General features: G+C 39.8%; 1 protein-coding gene and 1 non-coding gene across 2 annotated transcripts in view; one reads left to right on the forward strand and one right to left on the reverse strand.

Annotated features, from left to right (window-relative positions):
• Nucleotides 1-21,616, reverse strand: part of GPR89A (G protein-coupled receptor 89A) — a 64,075-nt gene that overhangs the window by 21,774 nt on the left and 20,685 nt on the right. Inside the window, exons 6-9 of the mRNA XM_040462501.1 lie at nt 20,731-20,851; nt 19,741-19,821; nt 3,118-3,227; nt 582-808 (exon numbers count right to left, since the gene is read on the reverse strand). Of these exons, the coding sequence (XP_040318435.1) occupies nt 582-808; nt 3,118-3,227; nt 19,741-19,821; nt 20,731-20,851 (539 nt within the window). The remainder of the gene's footprint in view (nt 1-581; nt 809-3,117; nt 3,228-19,740; nt 19,822-20,730; nt 20,852-21,616) is intronic.
• Nucleotides 20,351-20,485, forward strand: LOC121021835 (U4 spliceosomal RNA). The gene has a single exon (XR_005786698.1). It is a non-coding gene; the product is annotated as a U4 spliceosomal RNA (small nuclear RNA).

The raw sequence follows: 21,616 nt of genomic DNA on the forward strand, positions 1-21,616 counted from the left end.
GCCACCCAGGCGCCCCAGTTATATGGCATTTTTTACATAAATTATATGGCATTTTAACTTGAGGAAAGTTAGGTCACTTCTTGGTCTGGATCCTTTAAAACATGGCTAGATCATGGCATCACTCTTGCAATATTATTAACTTCTATAGGAATAAAAAGCAACCAGAGGAGCTACCATCTTGACCCTGAATCAGTAGGGGGTGGTGTGAGCCATCTTCCCAGATGTTGAAAAAAACCTCGCCCGACTATCCCACTAATTTTTATTATTGAGAGCGTTCCATTAAGAATTTTGCTGGGGGGGGCGGGGGCGCCTGGGTGGCGTAGTCGGTTGAGCGTCCGACTTCAGCCAGGTCACGATCTCGCGGTCCGTGAGTTCGAGCCCCGCGTCAGGCTCTGGGCTGATGGCTCAGAGCCTGGAGCCTGTTTCCGATTCTGTGTCTCCCTCTCTCTCTGCCCCTCCCCCGTTCATGCTCTGTCTCTCTCTGTCCCAAAAATAAAACAAACAAACAAACAAAAAAAAAAACGTTGAAAAAAAGAATTTTGCTAGGGGGTAGGAACAATGTCATGAAGAACAGACTCTTAATGCTTCATGGCTGATACTGGAGCTATGAGGTCTCTCTTGTGCTGGGTGGCCATAGAGGATGCTACAAAGCTATTTAGTCTTGTTCTGCCTTCAATCGTACTGATTAAAAACCACACTTCCGTTTCCTTTCTCTGTACCTTGGTAGCATACAGATCAGCTGTTTCCAGAAAAAGCTGCCTGCTTAGTTCTTCCAAAGCGTCCACTTCCTGTTGGATAAGAGTGAGATCTGGCACAAAATGGGCATCAAGGTTTAAATCACATAGAAGTTTCAAGAAATAGCAATGAAGAAATCATATGCTTTTGGTTTCTCCTAGCCTGGATATTCCATTTCCTGCTTCACGGCCAGCAGTACTCCTTCAGAGCAGTTTTCCCAACCTCCAACACAGGTGTGAAAAAGCTTCTCCCCCAAGAGCATTACCAAATACCTACCATTCAGTTTCTCACTAGTTCAAGTGGCTCAGACAGATGGTTTTGTTGTTGCTTTTCTTTAATTAGAGTAAGTCAAATGTAATCTTGAAATCTCAAATAGTTACATAGTAAAACTCCTATAATATAGCGTAATTTCCCCCTAAATTATCTGAATAAATATAATGTTAGGAAAGGGAATTAACACTACTGAGTTTAATACAGGCTGGGATTTATAAACATTTCCTTCTTTAGTTCTTTATAGACATGATCTTCTATTATTCTCATAAAGTCCCATGAGATAGGTGTTATTACCCATTTTGCAGATAAGGAAAGTAAAGCTCAGATATGCCTTCCTCCAAGGTCTGCTCTTTCCATTACACTATGCTACTTTCCAAGAACTCAGTGAGGGCCTGTTATTGTCTCCATTGAGGAAACAGGGGCTCAGAGAGGGAAAGAATTTTAATACTGATACTTTTGCTGATTTGACTTACTATCACTAAGATAGCTTAAACCTAAACTTTAAGCTTTTATGGACTTTAAAGTCATAAAAAATAGTGAAAATAGCCCAAGTCAGAAGATTCACTTTGGTCCAGAGCCTCCCTAACTCTGTGACTTTTTCTGCTAGAGGCAGGCATTCTACTGCCTTCTGCAGATACTGCCCCTTCACCCCCCCCCTTTTTTTTTTTTTTTTTTTTTAAACAAATGGAAGGTTGTGGCAATCCTGCATTGGACAAGTCTATGGGCACCATTTGTGTCTCTACCAAAATGTGTCACATTTTGGTAATTTTCACCATATTTCAAGCTTTTTCATTATTATTACATTTGTTATGGTGATTTGTGATCAGCGATTACCACTCAAAGTTCAGGTAATGATTAGCATTTTTTACCGATAGTTTAAACTAAGGTATGTACATTTTTTTTTTTTAAGAATGCTATTGCACACTCAATAGGATACAGTATAGTGTGAACAAAACTTTTATATGTACTGGGAAACCGAAATATTCATCTGACTCACTTTATGGCGATATTTGCTTTATTGCGATGTTCTGGACCCACACCTGTAACATCTCTGAGGTATGCCTGTACTGCTCAAATCACCATAGTGCCCTTTGGCTCCTTCTTCGGTAGTGGCTGCTACTGGGATGGTCCAGGCCACCAAACAACAGGGTTTAACTAGTTACATGTCTGCCTCTCCCATGATTAGATGGTCAGCTTCTTGAGGAGAGAGGGTACAAACTCTGTTCATCATTTTATCCCTTAGGACTCTGCCTGGAAATAGAAGATATGAAATAAATGTCTCCAGGGTAAATGAATTCAATGTAATCCTTTTTTTCTTCTCTCATGGTCATCCTGCCTTTCTTCAGTCCAATTCTTACCTACATTTGACACCGGAAAGATATGTCACAATTTATAGCAAGGACAGATTACATCCTTTTCCTCCAATTGAAGCAAAAGGGAATTTGTACTTCCCTCAGGCTAGAGAAGGAAGGAGGAACATGCTATCTCACCCCAGCCCCCCCCCCGCCCCCCCCCCCCCCCGCAATTTTGACTTAATAGCCTGGTAGACACAAAGAGATTTTGTTGCTCAATCTGGGAATCAAACACTGCAACCAACTGGGCCAAGAACAACCCATTAAACCCAATATCCTTGATCCTTCAAACTAAAAGTCAATGAAGATACAGTGCTGCTTAAAAGTTGTTTAGCAATACCGATCGCTTTAGAAATGGGCCCTTACCAGCTCATATACATACAAACCATCCATTTTCGGGAGTCACTGTGTTTTATGCTAGTTTTTCAGACCTGGGAAATAGAATAGTGTAGAGGAAAGAACTAAAAGGAGGTCCTATCTTTGCCACAAACCACAGTGTGACTTAACCTCTCTGGGTCTATTTTCTCATCTGTAAAATGGAAAGAGTGACTTTTAGGACTTCTTGAGCTCAAAGACAATGGTTTTATGATCTTTTAGGGGCACTGGAGAGATGACTCTGTATTTCCTAAGCCTAGCCCTGGCCAGCTGGACTCTGATGCAGTCAGGTACCTTAGAGAAGACCACCCCAACACTACTTTTTTCTTCTGGCCTTGGTCCAGAGTTGAGAAAAAGAATCAGGCAGAGGGATAAAGGATACTTTCACTTCCTGGTGCTGAAGTGGTAACACTTTTTATCATTCCCCAGAATCCTGATGGTTTGTTATGCACCTCCCCCTTCTGGAACATAGTTCTCCGTGTCATTGCCATCCTGAAAGGAAAGAAAAGATAAAACCTCAGCAGGGAGCTTTAATCCTCATAGTCGGTATTCATCCACCTTCTAGTCTCATAACTGCCCTTTTCCCTTGCTGAGCTGTTCAGGAAAGAATGCAAACTCCGGAGTCCCGCTTTGCCACTACTCACAACCAAGGGGAAACTGTACACTCCCAAGAAGCAATGTGGCCTATGCAAAGGAGCACAGAATTTGGCGAAGGCAAGAAATGTGAAGATTGGCTCTAACTGAGAAACTAGAAGACTGCAGAGTGTTCATTTCCTCATCTCTGGATGGGTGTGAAGATCACTGAAACCGTATATAAGAACTCATGCCGTCAACTACAAAGCTCTATACTTATATTAGTAATTTTTACCATTATCATTTAAGGACAAAATAGTTAACACACCTGAAGGGCCAGGTTCAGGGTAAGAACTAAAAAGTTTCCTTCCTTTTTGAAAGCAGACAAAGAACAAAAACTAAATGCAGGAAAATCACATAAATCTAGTCTTTTTTTTTTTTTTAAAGTTTATTTATTAATTTTGAGAGAGACAGAGACAGTATGAGTTGGGGAGGGGCAGAGAGAGAGGGACAGAGAGAGAGAATCCCAAGCAGGCTCCATGCTGGCAGCACAGAGCCTGATGCCGGGCTTGAACCCACAAAACCATGAGATCATGACCTGAGCCAAAACCAAGAGTCAGACACTTTAACCGACTGAGCCACCCAGGTGGCCCTCTGTGGGCTAGATTCTTTAAGACAGTGATTAAAGGTATTAACAATAAGAATATGAGGTATATTGGGTCATGCTGACTTAATTTTCTTCTCAAAATGACCTTTGCCTGGATATCGAGTGAATGGGATATAGCTCCAAGTTTTAGCTCTTTAATTACACATGTTCACTATAACTTAGCATTGTTGGAAGAGGTCATTAACAACCAAGGAGAGGCTCACTAGGAAGCTTTTGACTTGGGAGAACTAAGGGTTATGAGTCTTGCCATTTTCATAGATGGAAAAGCTGGAGCAAGTGTATGAAGAAGGAAGAGGTTCTATCTTACTCATTTGAAAGTTCACTTCAGTTTACCGGGCCGGATTAAAAGAGAGGCAGTGGGGAGAGGAGGGAGCACTGAGGCCCATTTCTATTGTCCTTAGTTTCGATGCCTACAGCACGACAAATGCAACGACTGGCTGTGGAGTGGAACTGGTTGATGATGTCAAGGTGACCGACACTGTATCGTGGCCCCGGAATAGGCAGGGAGGCACAATCACTGGAAGAAGTGAAGGCTGGCTGCACACAACAAGCGTGACCTTGTTTTAAATGACTCACTTTCACTTTTAATTTTATCACTTTAGCCTAAACCAATTTTGCTCTTTCTTACCATAAGTTGCAGATGAGAAATAAACATGCCTTTTTAAAAGAAATGGTTAACATTATCAGACTTCCGGAGATGTGGTAAAAAAGAAAGAAACAGTACGAGGTACTTGTACTTTTATCTTGAACTTTTTGTCACTATCATCAACACCACATCCTGTGACCATCATCATTATTGCCTCTTTATGATAAGGGCAGTCCAGAACGAGAAATTATTTTTTCATTATTAGCTGGATGCCATTAAAAAACCCCACAGTCTGGAAAAACATGCGCCTGGCTGAGGTTTGGTGGTAGTTTGCAAGTCAAGAGGCTGAAAAGTGTCTACTGTGGTTTAAATATACCATTCCACTATTCTTCTGGTACAAACTAGAAAGGTGGGAAGAAAGCAATTACTTTTCCTTTCTAATTAAACATTTTGAGGTATTGTAGATTCACATGTGGTATAAGAAATTACAGAGACATCCCACACACCCTTTCCCCAGCTTTCCCCAATGGAAACATCTTGCAAATTTATAGTACAATAGCACAACCAGGGTATTGACACTGATACGGTCAAGATACAGAATATTTCCATCACTACAAGGATCCCTCACAATGCCCTTGCACAGCCCACTTCCCCCCCTCTCCCCTCTGACTCCTCTTTAACCACCTAGCAACCACAAATCTGTTTTCCGTTTCCATTCTGTCAGTTCAAAAATGTAATAGAAATAGAATCAGATAGTATGGAACCTTTGCAGATTGGCTTTTTTCACTCAGCATAATTTTCTGGAGATTCACCCAGGCTGTTTTAGCGACAGTTCATTCATTTCGTTCATTTTTATTACTCAGTAGTATTCTGTACCTGTGCGACCCCGTAACCATTCATTCACTAAAGGGTATCTGGGTTATTTCCAATTTGGGCCACTATGAATAAAACTGCTACAAACGTCAGTGTACAAGTTTTCTGTGAACCCAACTCTTTTCTCTGGCATGAATGCCGAGGAAGGCAGTTGCTGGGTTGTGTGGTTGTTGCAGGTTTAGTTTTTAAAGAAAGTGCTAAATGTGTTCCCGAATTACTATTCTACATTTTAACCAGCAATGTATGAGTAATCTAGCTTCTCTGCATCCTTGCTAGGATTTGGTGTCGCTTATTTATGTTAGCCATTCTAATACGTGTATAGTGGTATCTCATAGTTTTAATTGCATTTGTCTCACGTTTTAGGATGTTAAAACATCTTTCCACCTACTTCATAGCAATCTACATATGCTCTGCAATGAATATCTCCATGTCTTTTGCCTATTTTCTAATTGGACTTTTTTTGTTTTTAACTCTGCTTTGAAAGTTTTTATATTTTAGATACTAGTTTTTTCTCAGATCTGTGGTTTACAAATATTTCCCCCCAGTCTGTAATTTGTCTTTTCACCCTGAGCAGGGTCTTTCCCAGAGCAGAAGTTTGTGGTGTGGATGAAGTCTACTTTATCAATTTTTCCTTTTATATGTTTGGTGTCAAATCCATGAACTCTTTGCTTAGCCCTAGAGCCCTCCTAAGACTTCCTATGTTTCCTTCTCCCTAAGTTGTAAAGTTGTACCGTTTGAGTTAATTTTTGTGTAAGATGTGAGATTTATATTGAGATTCATTTTTTAAAAAATCTATGAAGGGGTGCCTGCGTGGCTCAGTCAGTTAAATGTCTGACTTTGGCTCAGGTCACGATCTTGTGGTTCCTGAGTTCAAGCCCCACACTGGGCTCTGTGCTGACAGCTCAGAGCCTGGAGTCTGCTTCAGATTCTGTGTCTCCCTCTCTCTCTCTGCCCCTCCCCTGCTCTGTCTCTGTCTCTCTCTCAAAAATAAACATTAAAAAAATGTTTTTTAAATCTATGGATATCCGATTGCTGTAGAACTATTTGTTGAAAAAGCGATCTTTGCTGACGTGCTCTTGGATCTTTGTAAAAAAATTACTTGGGCATATTGGTGTTGGTCTATGTCTGAGTTTTCTGCTCTTTTCTATTGATATGTGTCTATACCTCTGCCCATACCACACAGTCTTGGTTAGTATAGCTATATAATAAACTTTGAAATCAGACTGATTCTTTCCATTTTATTCTTTTTCAAAATTGTTTTAGCTATTCTAAGTACTTTTGCCTTTCCATATAAAATCTACAAAAAATCTTGTTGGGATATATGTTAAAGCTGTGTATCAGTGTGGAGAGAACTGACATATCTACTATTTTGAGTCTTCTAATCTATAAACTTGGTATGCCTCTCTATGTAGATATTTGATTTCTTTGATTAGCATTTTATAGTTTTCAGCATGTAAGACCTATATATGTTTTGTTAGACTTACATCTAAGTATTTCATTTTTTGAGTGATTGTAATTGGTATTGTATTCTAAATGTCAGTTTAAAGAAATACTTTAAGTCTCTGTATGTTTATTATGTACCTGCAACCCTGTTAAACGACCATTATTTTGCATTGTTCCCCTGTGGAAAATAAGCTTAAGAATTCTGTACACTTGCACCAGTGGGTTAACAAGGCTTAGGGCAGAAAGCCACTATGGGGCAAAAGTGCCCAAGGTTAGTCACTAAGTAAAACAAGGCTTAGGGAGAAAAGCCACCTCCACAGGACAGAAGCCTCTGAGAATAGAGGGACAAAGCCACTACGGGGCGAAAGTGCCCAAGGTTAGCTAGTAGAAAGGTGCCTTGTTAGCCTGGAGGCAGCGCGCTCCAGCAATCTTACACTTTGGAGAGAACAGCTACATGGCTGTATCGCCCACAGAGAAACACTGTCCATCTGGCATCTGGTGCCAATATATCATTGTGCTTTAATCTCAACTTCTACCGTCACTTGCCCCCCAAACCCTTTGCTTCTTACAAATTAATGGTCACTATCTTATTGTTTGTTTCTGCACATTCACCATGTATGTAAAACCTTGAGAGATCAATACATACAGAGGCAAAACCCCTGTTCGGGGCTCTTGTCTCCTCCTGGACATTAGCTTCTCTCATATTCAATTCTGCATCCAATCTCTTGCTGGACAAGAGAGAGCTCCAGATTCAAAGTCTGCAACATTCCCCTGTATCATTTTTCTCTTGCTGCTTTCAAGATTTTTTCATCTTCATCTTTTAGTAGTTTGATGATATGAACCTCAGTAGAGTTTGTGTTTACCCTACTTGGGGTTAAGCTTCTTGGATCTGTAAATTAACATTTTCCACCAAATTTGGGAAGTTTCTGGCCATTAGTTCTTTAAATGCACCCCCGCCCCCTTCTTTGAGAGAGAGAGAGCAAGCACGCAAGCACGCGCACGTGCATGCACCTGAGCATGGGAAGGGCAGAGAGAGACACACTCTTAAGCAGGCTCCACGCCCAGTATGGAGCCTGATGCAGGGGCTTGATCTCACGACCCTGGGATCATGACCTGACCCGAAATCAAGAGTTGGATGCTTAACCAACTGAGCCACCCAGGCACCCCTCTTTAAATACTCTCTTTCTCTCTCTTTAGGACCCCAACTACATTTTGAACTGCTTGATATTGTTTTATACTTAAATACCCTGCATTTTTTTCCAGTCTTTATTCTTCAACTGACTAATTTCTTTTTAAAAAAAATTTTTTTTTAAAACATTTATTTAGAGAGACAGAGAGAGACAGAGCATGTGCAGGGGAGGAGCAGAGAGAGGGACACACAGAATCTAAAGCAGGCTCCAGGCTCTGAGCTGTCAGCACAGAGACCGATGTGGGGCTTGAACTCACGAATCACGAGATCATGACCTAGGCAGAAGTTGGACACTTAACCAACTGAGCCACCCAGGCGCCCCTCCAACTGAATAATTTCTATTGATCTATCTTCAACTTGATTCTTCCACCTCTCAATTCAATTCTGCTAGGCCTACCTAGTGACATTTTCATTTCAGTTATTGTACTTTTCAGTTTTTGAATTTGTTTTCTTTTTAAAATACAGTTTCCATTTCTCTTTTGGGATGCTTTATCTGTTCACTGATATTATGTTCTCCTTCATTTCTTAGAATTCATAATAGATTTCACAAAAAGACTTAAAGGCTATTATTTGGGCCCACTTGAAGTTAAGTGTCTTATTATCTGCTTTTTATCTTGAACATAGATTGCTTGGTCCCATTTTTTTGTATGTTGAGTAAGTTCTGGCTGAAAACTTAACACTGCAGATAGTATGTTGCAGTAACTTGGGAATCTATCACCCCCCTCCCCCGAGGACTCTTTTTTTTTTTTTTTGGTTGGTTGTTGTTCTGTTAAGCAGTTAGCTTACCTGGGCTCAAACTGTGAAGCCATCATACCTACTGCATGCAGCAACTACTATCTTTGCTTAGTTTTTCAGCATCCAGATGCTCTCTTTGTAGCTGACTCTGGTGGTCTCTGCTGAGCCTGAGCAGGTTAGTTAGTGGTTGACAAAGAATCTGAACAGATTTTATATTTTAAGGCCTATCCTTTCTCTGGTCCCTTTGTTTCTAGGGGTTCCTCTAAAATTTCTAATTGCACCTTGCCAGTCCTGAGTTCTACCTTGTGACACCTTAAACCAGTTAAGAATTTCACTTTCTGTCATTCAAGCTGTGTGCCCATCTTACACACAGTTCAGGCAATGCACGCAGCCAAAGGCACCACACACCTGCAGATCACATTAAGAGGGAATTACGTCTTTCAAGGGTAGACCCCCTTCTAGTTTCTCCCTACTTTTTCTCAGATTCTCTGGTATCTACTCCGCAAATGTATTGTTTAGTGATGAGGCAGGGACTTGGATAGTTTATACCTCGATTCTATGTCTCTTGCCTCCAAAATTTCACTTCCAAGTTCAAACCAGAGTAATTGGAAATTTATCAGTCTGAGTGGATGCTAAGATAGTGGGCAGTGGCTGAAGAGCAACCCCGAGCAAGAAAGCCACAAAACGTGAGGTAACGTGATACTCTTCAAAATTTTTACCTCTGTTCGTTTTCCAGTGTCTTTGAATAATATCTTTTATGATTTTTTTTCTAGTTTTTATGATTCTCTATAGAAGGATTTATGTAAACTCTTTGCAGTACCATGGTTTGAAGGCAGTTGTGGCTGGTGCTGAAATTTCACCAGTGAATGTATTTTTTCCCCTATCTCTACAAGTTTTCAAGAGAGCCTAAAAAAATAAATAAATAAATAAATAAACCAACTCAAGAGTATAGGTTAAGATTTTTTCTTTAAAAAAATTTTTTTTTTCAACGTTTATTTATTTTTGGGACAGAGAGAGACAGAGCATGAACAGGGGAGGGGCAGAGAGAGAGAGGGAGACACAGAATCGGAAACAGGCTCCAGGCTCTGAGCCATCAGCCCAGAGCCTGACGCGGGGCTCGAACTCACGGACCGCGAGATTGTGACCTGGCTGAAGTCGGACGCTTAACCGACTGTGCCACCCAGGCGCCCCAAGATTTTTTCTTTATAGTAATAGCTTGCATTAAACTTTTACATATTATAATATTCTAGTTTTTTTTTTAGTCACAAACAGAAAAATTAGAAATTCAGAATTTGTGGTTGGAAAGGGATCCTAGAGACCCTTTAGCCAACCCTGTCATTTTCCAAATGAGGAAACTAAGTCTAGCATTTGCTCAAGATCACTTAGCATGTTTACTGTAAAGTGACTGGCTCAAATTCTTTTCATTATACTATGGGAGAGTTGCATAGCTGTATTTTCTATCTTCCACAAAACCACAATTTCAAAGTCGTTTTAATACTGTTTGTGAGTACAGACTATAATTTAGCTATATCCTAGATTACCAAAACAAAACTTTGACATCTAAGTCAAAAGAAAAAGAAAATAACAGATCACTTAATTCTTTTAACCTGAAAAAAGCTGAAAGCTTTGATCACTAAACCAGCGTGTTCATACTAATTGAAGTAGGTTTAAAAAAAATTATTTTTGAAGTTTATTTATTTATTTTGAGGGAGACATCAAGCAGGGTAGGGGCAGAGAGACACAGAAAGAGACAGGGAAGGAGGGAGGGAGGGAGGGAGGGAGAGAGAGAGAGAGAGAAAGAGAGAGAGAGAGAGAGAGAGAATCCCAAGCAGGCTCCGCACTGTCAGCAGAGCCTGATGAGGGGCTCGAACCCACGAAATGTGAGATCATGACCTGAGCTGAAATCAAGAGTCATATGCTTAAACAACTGAACCACCCAGGCACCCCTGAACTAGGTTTTTGATGAATGTTTTCCAAATACTATAAATCTCATCTTCTCTTTAGTGTTCCCAGGGAGAACACAGTGTGCCTCTTTCCTACCCCCATTTTTAACCATTAATTCTTTTGTACATAACAGATGTTATATTTCTTGTAGCTCATTTCACTATGGCTCTCTGCTGGTAAATTAAAAGATGGTTTTCTGATCACTACTCCTGCCCAACTAGGAGTATTTGTGAAAACAATGTTTCTAGTATGAATCCCAAGGGCCCCAGTGTTGTCATGTTAGCTTATTTGCCCTGATAGCTCCACTGCGGTGATAATTAGGCCAAGTTAGGAGGCTGACTCTTCTGAGAGCCACTCAAATTAATAAGATCTACTAGAGGATCACAAACCATCCCAGATTCTGACTAGACAAAACCTGTAAGGGTACATGTAGGGATCAGGGTCAATTCCTAACCATGACTTATGATGAAATGGCTTAAAAGTACACATCCAAGGAAAAGGTGTCAAAGATGGTAATGTAGGAAGACCCTGAACTCACCTCCTCCACTGACACCCCAAATCTAAGCCATTTATAGAGCAATTCCTCCTGAAGAATAACTGAGGGCTGGGGTGCCTGGGTGGCTCAGTCAGTACGTGTCTGATTCTTGATTTTGACTCAAGGTCATGCTCTCAAGGTTTGTGAGTTCAAGCTGACAGTGCAGAGCCTGCTTGGGATTCTCTCTCTGCCCCTCCCCAGATCTCTCTCTCTCTCTCTCTCTCTCTCTCTCTCTCCCTCAAAATAAATAAATAAACATTAAAAAAAAAATGACTGAGGCCTGACTGAACAGCTTCTGCACAACAAAAGGTAGACAGACCACAGAGAATGGCAAAATAGTGGAGACTCGGTATTAAAGGGAACCTCCTCCTCCCTCCCCCCGCCAATGCTGTACAATGCAGGGGGCGCAGGGGAGAGGAATTGTACTGAGGGACCATGAACAGATTTGTCTGGCCTGAGGCACAGAAAAAAAGGCATGGTTTACAAGAACGACTTGAATATAAAGGAACCAGCTCTACAAGCCTACCAGACAGCTGGGGAGCTGCTGGAACTCTCTCTAGCTGGCCAGGGCTGGCAGGTACCACAGTTTATGTTCCCCCTCCACCTTAATAGTACAGACAGGAGCAGGATCTGAGCACCCTAGTCAGACTACCACCTCAGTGAGCCCCGAGCCCCTGGACCGCATCAGTCCCAGCTGTCCCACCAAAGCAGCCCCAGAACTGTACACGCTGGGGCACCCCTGGTCAGCGTTCACTACAGCTCCAGCCATCTCACCATGTGACACAGGCACAAAGCACCCTGGAACACTCTATGCTGACACCACTTCAGCTCCAGATAGCTTGCTAGGGCACCCCTAGTGCAGATCGCACTGGGACCTCCTGGCTCACGTGTGTTTCAGCTCTAGCCACTTTGCTAGGGCACCCTGTGTATGGAGCCTCTCGAGAACCTCTGGCCTGTGTCCACTTTAGCTCCAGCTGTCTTGCCAGGGCACCCCCTGAGTGGAATACCTGGGGACCCTGGCCCATTCCCCACCTCAGCTCCAGCCATCCCCCAACTGGGTGCCCCTGGAGTGGAGCATCTTGGCCTGTGCCAGCCTTGGCTCTAGCCACGCAGTCAGGGTGCTTCCTGCATGGAGTGCCCTGGGACACCGTAGCTTGCACACATTTCAGCTTCAGCTATCTTGCCAGGGTGCCCTCTGCACAGAGAGGCCCAGGACCATCCTGGCCCACACCCACTTCAGCTCTAAACATCCCACCAGGGCAGACCCAGAATGGAGTGCTCCAAGGCCCCCAGCCTCTGCCAGTCAACAAAAATTACCAGTCACATACAGTCTACACAGAAGATGATGATACCCGGAGCATTTCCTCAAGTTTGGAAGTAGCTGTTTCACCAAATTCGCAGAATAAAAACAGAAAGGCAAAATGAGGAGGCAGAGGAAGATGTTCCAAACTAAAGAGTAGGACAAAACCTCAGAAAAAGAACCAAATGAAATGGAGATAAGCAACATGCCTGATAAAGAGTTTAAAGTAATGATCATAAAGATGCTCATGAAACTGGAGAGAAGGGTAAGAAGCCAGTGAGAACTTCAACAAAAAGACAGAAAATATAAAAAGAGCCAATCAGAGTTGAGGAATACAATAACTGAAAAGGAAAATACACTAGAGGGAATCAACAGATTAGTGGATACAGAAGAATGGATTAGTGATCTAGAAGAAGGGTAATGGGAACTACCTAAGCTGAACAGCAAAAAGAAAAAAGAATTAAAAAAAAATAAGACTAAGGGTTCTTTTGTATCACATCAAGCAAGTAAACATTAACATTATAGGGATCCTAGAAGAGAAAGAAAGGGGCAGAAAACTTATTTGAAGAAATAACAGAAACTTTCCTAGCCTGGGGACGGAAATAGACATCCAGGTCTAGGAAGCAAAGAGTTCCAAACAAGATGAACCCAAGGAGGTCATACCAAGATACATCGTAATTAAAATGTCAAATGTCAAAATCTTAAAAGCAGCAAGAAGCAAATAGTTACATACAAGAGAAACCCCATAAAGCTATCAGCTGATTTTTCAGCAGAAACTGCAGAACAAAAAGGAATGGTAACATATATTCAAAGTGCTGAAAGGAAAAAAACCTACATCCAAGCATACTCTACCCAGCAACGTTATCATTCAGAATTGAAGGAGAGTTTGTCCCAGACATCCAAAACTTAAAGGAGTTCATCACCACTAAACAGGCCTTAGAAGAGATGTTACAGGGACTTCCTTAAGTGAAAAGAAAAGGCCATAAGTAGAAGAAAACAATGAATATAAAGATGTAAAATATGACAACATATATATATATATATATATAATGGGGGGGAGGGGAGTGAAAAAAGTTCTTTCAGAATGTGTTTGATCTTAGGTGACTATCAGCTTAATATACACTGTTTCATACTTAGGATGTTATATCTGAACCTCATGGTAACCATAAACAAATATGTATAATAGATACACAAAAAATAAAGAGGAAGAAAGCCAAGCATACACTAGAGAAAGTCATCAATTGCAAGACAAGACAGCAAGAGAAGAAAAAAGGAACAGAAGCACTACAAAAACAATCAGAAAACAATGAACAAAATGGTAATAAGTACAGACTTATCAATGATTAAATATAAACAGTCTAAATGCTCCAATCAAACAACTTAGAATGACCGAACGGATAAAAAAACAAGACCCATCTGTATGCTGCCTACCACAGACTCACTTCAGACCCAAAGACACACACAGACTGAAAATGAAGGGCTTAGAAAACCTATTCCATGCAGATGAAAGCGGGGGTGAGAGGTGGGGAAGCCAGGGTAGCAGTACTTACATCAAACAAAATAGACTTTAAAACAAAGACTTTATTCATTTATTACTTAAAAAAATTTTTTTTAAATGTTTACTTATTTTTTGAGAGAGAGAGAGAGAGGAGAGAGAGAGACAGAGCACAAGGTGGGGAGGGGCAGAGAGAGAGGGAGACACAGAATCCGAAGTAGGCTCCAAGCTCTGAGCCATCAGCACAGAGCGTGACGTGGGGCTCGAGCCCACAAACTGTGAGATCATGACCTGAGCTGAAGTTGGTCACTCAACCAACTGAGCCACCCAGGTGCCCCTAAAACAAAGACTTTAACAAGAGACACAGAAGGGCATTACATAAAGATAAAGAAAGCAGTCCAATAAGAGGGCCGAACAACTGTAAACATCTTTTCATGCAACCGCTGAATCATCCAAATACATAAAGCAAATGTTAAGAACATAAATGGAAAAACTGACAGTAATACAGTAATAGTTGAGAACTTTAACATCACACTTACATCAATGCATGAATGGAATATCCAGGCAGAAAAATCAGTAAGGAAACTGGATTTTTTTTAAAGGAAACTTCATCTTTGAATGACACATTAGCCCAGATGGACTTAAAAGATATATACAGGACATTACATCCCAAAACAACTGAATACACATTCAAGTACATATGGAACATTCTCCAGGACAGATCATATGCTGGCCACAAAACAAGTCTCAATAAATTTTAAAACACTGAAATCATATCATGCATCTTTTCTGACTACAATGGTATGAAACAAGATATCCATCACAAGAAAGCAACTGGAAAAAACACAAACAAACACATGGAGGCTAAACATGCTACCAGGCAAACCAACAGGTCAGTTAAGAAATCAAAGAGGAAATTAAAAATACATGGAGACAAATGAAAGTGGAGAAACAATCATCCAAAATCTTTTGCATACAGCAAAAGCAGTTCTAAGGGGGACACTTACAGCAACACAGGCCTACATCAAGGAATCAGAAACATCTCAAACAATTTAGTTTTACACCTAAATTAGGAACCAGAGAAAGAACAAACAAAGCTCAAGGTTAGAAGGAAGAAAATAATAAAGATCAGGCAGAAATTATAAATGAAATAGACTCTAAAAACAAGTAGAAAGATCAATGAAATCAGGAATTGGTTCTTTGAAAAGGTAACAAAACTGACAAAACTTTAGCCAGATTCATTATGAAAAAGAGACAGGACCCAAATAAATAGAACCAGAAATAAAAATGAAACAACTGACACCACAGAAATACAAAGGATTGTAAAAGACTACCACAAAAATTTATATGTCAACAAACTAGACAACCTAGACGAAATGGATGAATTCCTAGAAACATAGAATCTTCTGAAATTGAATCAGGAAGAAATAGGATATCTCTGAACAGACCAGCTACTAGTAACAAAATTGAATCAGTAATCAAAAAACTCCCAATAAACAAAAGTCCAAGACCAGAAGGAATTACAGGTGAATTCTACCAAACATTTAAAGAAGAGTTAATATTGGGGCGCCTGGGTGGCTCAGTTGGTTAAGCTTCCGACTTCGGCTCAGGTCATGATCTCACCCTCTGTGAGTTCGAGCCCCGCGTCAGGCTCTGTGCTGACAGCTCAGAGCCTGGAGCCTGCTTCGGATTCTGTGTCTCCCTCTCTCTCTAACCCTCCCCCGCTCATGCTCTGTCTCTCTCTGTCTCAAAAATAAAATAAAACATTAAAAAAAATAATAAAAAAAAGAGTTAATACTTATTCTCCTCAAAACACCCCCCAAAAAAGAGAAAGGCTTCCAAATTCATTCTACGCGGCCAGCATTACCGATACCAAATCCATCCAAAGACACTACAAAAAAAACTACAATACCCTTGATGAACATAGATACAAAAATCCTCAACAAAATATTAGCAAACTGAATTCAATAGCACTTTAAAAGGATCATTCAGCACGATCCAAGTGAGTTTTACTCCAGGGATACAAGGATGGTTCAATATTGACACATCACACATTAATGTGACACATCACATTAACAAAACAAAGGATAAAAATCATATAATCACCTCAATAGATACAGAAAAATCATTTGACAAAATTCAACACTGGATCATAAAAACTCTCAACAAAGTAGATTCAGAAGGAACATATCTCAACATAAAAGGGACATATATGAAAAACCCACAGCTAACGTCATACTCAATGATGAAAAACAGTTTTTCCTCTAACATCAGGAAAAAAGAATGTCCACTCTTACCACTTTTATTCAACACAGTACTGTAAGTCCTAGTTGCAACAATCAGACAAGAAATAAAAGGCATCCAAATTCATAAGAAAGAAGTAAAACTGAAACTAATTGTAGAAAGAGAAATTTGGAAAACAATCCCATTTACAACTGCACCAAAAATAATAAAATACCTAGGAAGTAAAAGACTTGTACACTGAAAACCATAAAGTATTGATCAAAGACACTGCAGCTAACAAATGAATGGAAAGACAGACCACGTTCATGGATTGCAAGAATTTATATTATAAAAATGTCCATACTATCCAAAGCAATCTACAGATTGAATACAATCCCCATCAAAATACCAACAGCCTTTTTCACAGAACTAGAAAAAATAATACTAAAATTTGTATGGAACCACAAAAGACTCTAGAGAACCAAAGGAATATTGAGAAAGAAGAACAAAACTGGAGGTATCACTAACCTGGAGTTAAAGATATACTACAATGCTATAGTAATCAAAGTAGTATGGATCAGTGGAACAGAATAGAAAGCCCGGAAATAAATCCACACCTATACAACAATCTATAACAAAGGAGGCAAGAATATACAATGGGAAAAAAAGTCCTTTCAATAAAAGGTGCTGGGAAAACTGCACAGCTACACGCAAAGAATGAAACTGGACCACTTTGTCACACTATATATAAAAATAAACTCAAAATGGATTAACAACTAAATGTGAGACCTGAAACCACAAAATTCCTAGAAGAAGACACAGGTGGTAATCTCTTGGATATTAATCTTAGAAATATTTTTCTGGATATGACTTCTCTGTTGAGGGAAACAAAAGCAAAAAGAAACTATTGGGACATCAAAATAAAAAGCTTTTGCACAGCGAAAAAAACCATTAATAAAATAAAAAGACAACCTACTGAATGGTAGAAGCTACTTGCAAATGATGCATCCAATAAGAGGTTAGTATCCAAAATATATAAAGAACTTATACAACTCAACATCAAAAAGGCAGTCTGATTAAAAATGGGCAGAGGACCTGAATAGACATTTTTCTAAAGACGACATACAGATGGATAGCAGACACACGAAAAGATGCTTAACATCACCAATCAGGTAAATGCAAATCAAAATCACAATGACATATCACCTCACACCAGTCAGAATGGATAAAATAAGAATTAACAAGTGTTGGCAAGGGTGTGGAGGTAAAGGGAACCCTTGTGCACCGTGGGCAGGAATGTAAACTGGTACAACTGTGGAAAACGGTACGGAGTTCCTCAAAAAATTAAAAACAGAACTATAGAACTACCATGGGATCCAGTAATTCAACTACTGGGTATTTACCCAAAGAAAAAAAAAACACAATAATTTCAAAGCTACATGTACCCCTAGGTTTACTACAGCATTACTTATAATAGCCAAGATACGGAAGCAACCTAAATGTTGGGCGCGTGCGCACACATGCACACACAGAGACTATTACACGGCAAAAAAAAAAAAAAAAAAAAAATGATACCTTGCCATCTGCAACAACATGGATGAATACAGAAGTTATTTTGCCAAGGCAGACAGAAAGATATCATATGATTTCACTTATATGTGGAATCTAAAAATAAACACAAAACAGAAACACTCAAATACGCAGAAATGATGGTTGGCAGAGGGGAAGGTGGTGGGGGATTCATTTATCTCTATATGAATAAAATATAGTAAAAAGGAGAACAATCATGGGAATCAAGATAGTATTATTCCTTTATAATTATCTTTCGATACTGAATAATGTTGCTCTTACTGTTATATTTTTTAAATCTACATTCATATTCATTCATGTAAAATAAACTGTATAAAATGAATGTGGAAAAAACCCAGAGAACAAATGTATATCCATGTGTATCTACTTTCAATACCCTCGGACAGATGTACAGAAATGGAGACAAATAATTAGCTGGTAAATCTCATCCTCTTTATCATTGTAAAGTCTGTTGTCATCTCTTCCATTAAAGCCTTCTTTGACTTTGACTTGATAGGTCTTACTATAGAAAAATGTTGAAGGATGAAACACTCATGCAGAAACACTCATGCAGTTTAAAACCTCTATGTCACAGTTTTTATTTGGGTAACAGGACTTTAATAAAGACAGACTAAGTAGCTTAATGAAGACAATAACTTACTATCTTGTTCCTCATTCTATCTCTATGACCGTTCAGCAATTAGCAAAGTGCCTAGCAGAAACTGGGCTTCTTATATTGAGAGAATGAAAATACATGAATGCATAAATGAAGACAAAGCACTAAAACCTAATGACTGTCCTCCGAGACTATTAATAAGTTCAATAGTTTTCCTTAGCTATGTATGGTTCACTGTTCTAGAGTTCTCATGTCAACTCATTCTTATTATTTCCATTTTACAGTTGAGGAAACCAAGACATGAAGTAACGCTCAAGGCCACACTGTGAACTCTACGGCAAGGATTCAAATTCAGAAAGTCTGAGTCTAGAGCCTAGGCTTTAACCCACCGTGATACAGATTTCTAGAAATGCCACTTTAAAAACACACACTGTAAGTCTACTTCTTAAAAATGACTAAAAGGACAACAGGTAGAAGACTTGAAGAATTTTTCAAAGTAGTTGGAGAAAAGGAAGTTGAAAAGATTGAAATCAGGCATGCAGATTTTGTAAAAATGTAGGACAACAGACTTTTAAAGCATCCAATCAATGTAGAATACCTTCAACTATAGAAGTTATTCTAACAACTTATCTCAAGAGAATTAAAGTCAGGAAATAAATGGAATTTGAAATTTTCATTCACACAAGACTAAACATTAAGTCTTTTTGTTTTTTTAAGTTTATTTTTGAGAGTGAGCGCGTTGAGGAGGGGCAGAGAGAGAGGGAGAGAGAGAGAATTCCAAGCAGGCTCTGCACTGTCAGTGCGTGGAGCCCAATGCAGGGCTTGAGCTCATGAACCATGAGATCACGACCTGAGCCGAAATCAGAGTCAGATGCTTAACTGACTGAGCCACCAAGGAACCTCAAAATCTTTGATGGTATCTTATTGTAAAAATGAATATGATGAAACTCTCTGTTATCAATTCACAGTCACATTTTCTTGTTGAGAAATTCTAAGAGTACATGTTTTTTAACGTTTATTTATTTACTTTTATTTTTGAGACAGAGAGAGACAGAGCATGAACAGGGGAGGGGCAGAGAGAGAGGGAGACACAGAATCGGAAGCAGGCTCCAGGCTCTGAGCCATCAGCCCGGAGCCCAACGCGGGGCTTGAACCCAGGGACCGCGAGATCGTGACCTGAGCTGAAGTCGGACACTTAACCGACTGAGCCACCGAGGCACCCCAAGAGTACAGGTTTTTAATGTGCTGGTATCTTACCTTTTCTTTTTGCTGATGATCATGTCCATGGTTTGGAGCAGTCGCCGTTCCAGGGCGAGGATATCTGCATCAGTCACATTTCTATAATAAGCACAAACTGTTAGCAATGTTTTGGGACCCCATCCTTGGGCATAATAAATACAAGGCCGCTGACAAACACATAAACCTCAATTGTTACCCAGTAATTGAAGGACCTCTTTCTAGAGAATATTAACATGATTATAATAAACAGAAGTCCTTTTGTTGCCATGTTTTATAGCTAATATTTTTTACAGTCTCAGGGTAGTGGAAGGTAAGTGGCTCTCTTATATAGTCTTTCTTACCTCTGATCCAATGACATTTTTTAAAAATATTTTTAATGTTTGTTTATTTTTGAGAGAGACAGACATTCATGAGCGAGGGAGGGGCAGAGAGAGAGAGGGAAACAGAGAATCTGAAGCAGGCTCCAGGCTCCGAGCTGTCAGCACAGAGACTGACATGGGGCTTGAACTTGGGAACGGCGAGATCATGACCTGAGCTGATGTCAGAAGCCCAACCGACCAAGCCACCCAGGCGCCCCTGATCCAGTGACATTTATGAGGTATCCGTAAGCACGCCTGCAGCTTGGCAAAGCTTTGTGCAAGGGCAGTCTTGTAGCCAATGAGGTTTATCCGAGGCACAATTAGTGCTACTTTTGGGAGGAAGCGATTGACTGAAGTTGGGATTAGCTTGCACTGCTGTCCACAAGAAATGTGCCTTTAAGAGGAGGTAGAGGGTCTGAGTGAAACAACCATTTTAAAAATAAGTGAATGTAGGACAAATAAGGACAAACAATATAAGTGATAAGACTTATTCAGGAAGACTCCTAGGATAATGCCCATAAGGGCAGAGGGAAAGAATAAAAAGTCCGTGTCACAGATCTAATACTTAAGTATTAATGATGGCAGCATGATATCACGTACGTACGCATGAAGTCATAGGAAGAAAGAAAAGAGACGAAGTTCTCTTTACCTGAGGAAGTAGGACATGTACGTGTATGGGCAGTTGACAGCACCAAATCCAGAAAGAAGAGCCATGAGAGTCACACCGATCACACCTACCCGGCTGATGAGCTGTTCTATGGACAAAATCCCTAAAAACATCAAAGCACCTTAATGTCAGCTGATAAAGAGCAAATGTACTGTGAGAGGAAACATCACGAAAAACATCAACTGTTACATACAGCTTATGTAAGCCAATTTTAATTATCAATATGTATATCTTCCATAATAAATGTATAAAAGTCTGTTGATTTTCGTCATATCTCACATGCTTCTAGAATCATCTCCTACTGGGTGATGGTAATAGTAATAATTATAAGTAACACTCACTGATTGCGTACTCAAGGTAGTGTGAACACTAACAGAGCAATGCACTTTCAGTAAAAGCTTTGGTAAAAAAAAATACATGTATCAGCAAAGTAAGTCTGCTGGAGATTTACTTTGCAAAGTAACACTTTGCACTATAGTTACTGTCAATATATATATATGTATATATATATACACACACATGCATACATATATATATACACATATATACATATATATACACACACATTTCCTCCTTAGGTCATAAGCTCTTTAGGTCTCAGGAGCTTATGTTTTATTCATTTGTGCCAATAAACAGATAAGGCATCTAACAAACGGGCTGAATTTATACGTGAATGAGTACTTCAAACGCAAATATGTGAGTTTTTGATGATCAGTTGCATTCTAATTATCAACTGTTTCCTATGATTTGAGAATGCTGAAAGTCTGTAGGTAAAATAAATGCTGTTGAGATCTTGGATAAATGAGAGAAGGCAATGCTGAAGAACAAGCCAGGAAGTTTGGAAGCACCCGACAAAACTAGCTTTGTT

This window comes from Herpailurus yagouaroundi, unplaced genomic scaffold, assembly GCF_014898765.1.
Source record: "Herpailurus yagouaroundi ecotype Mexico unplaced genomic scaffold, PumYag 322, whole genome shotgun sequence".
Lineage (NCBI taxonomy): Eukaryota > Metazoa > Chordata > Mammalia > Carnivora > Felidae > Herpailurus > Herpailurus yagouaroundi.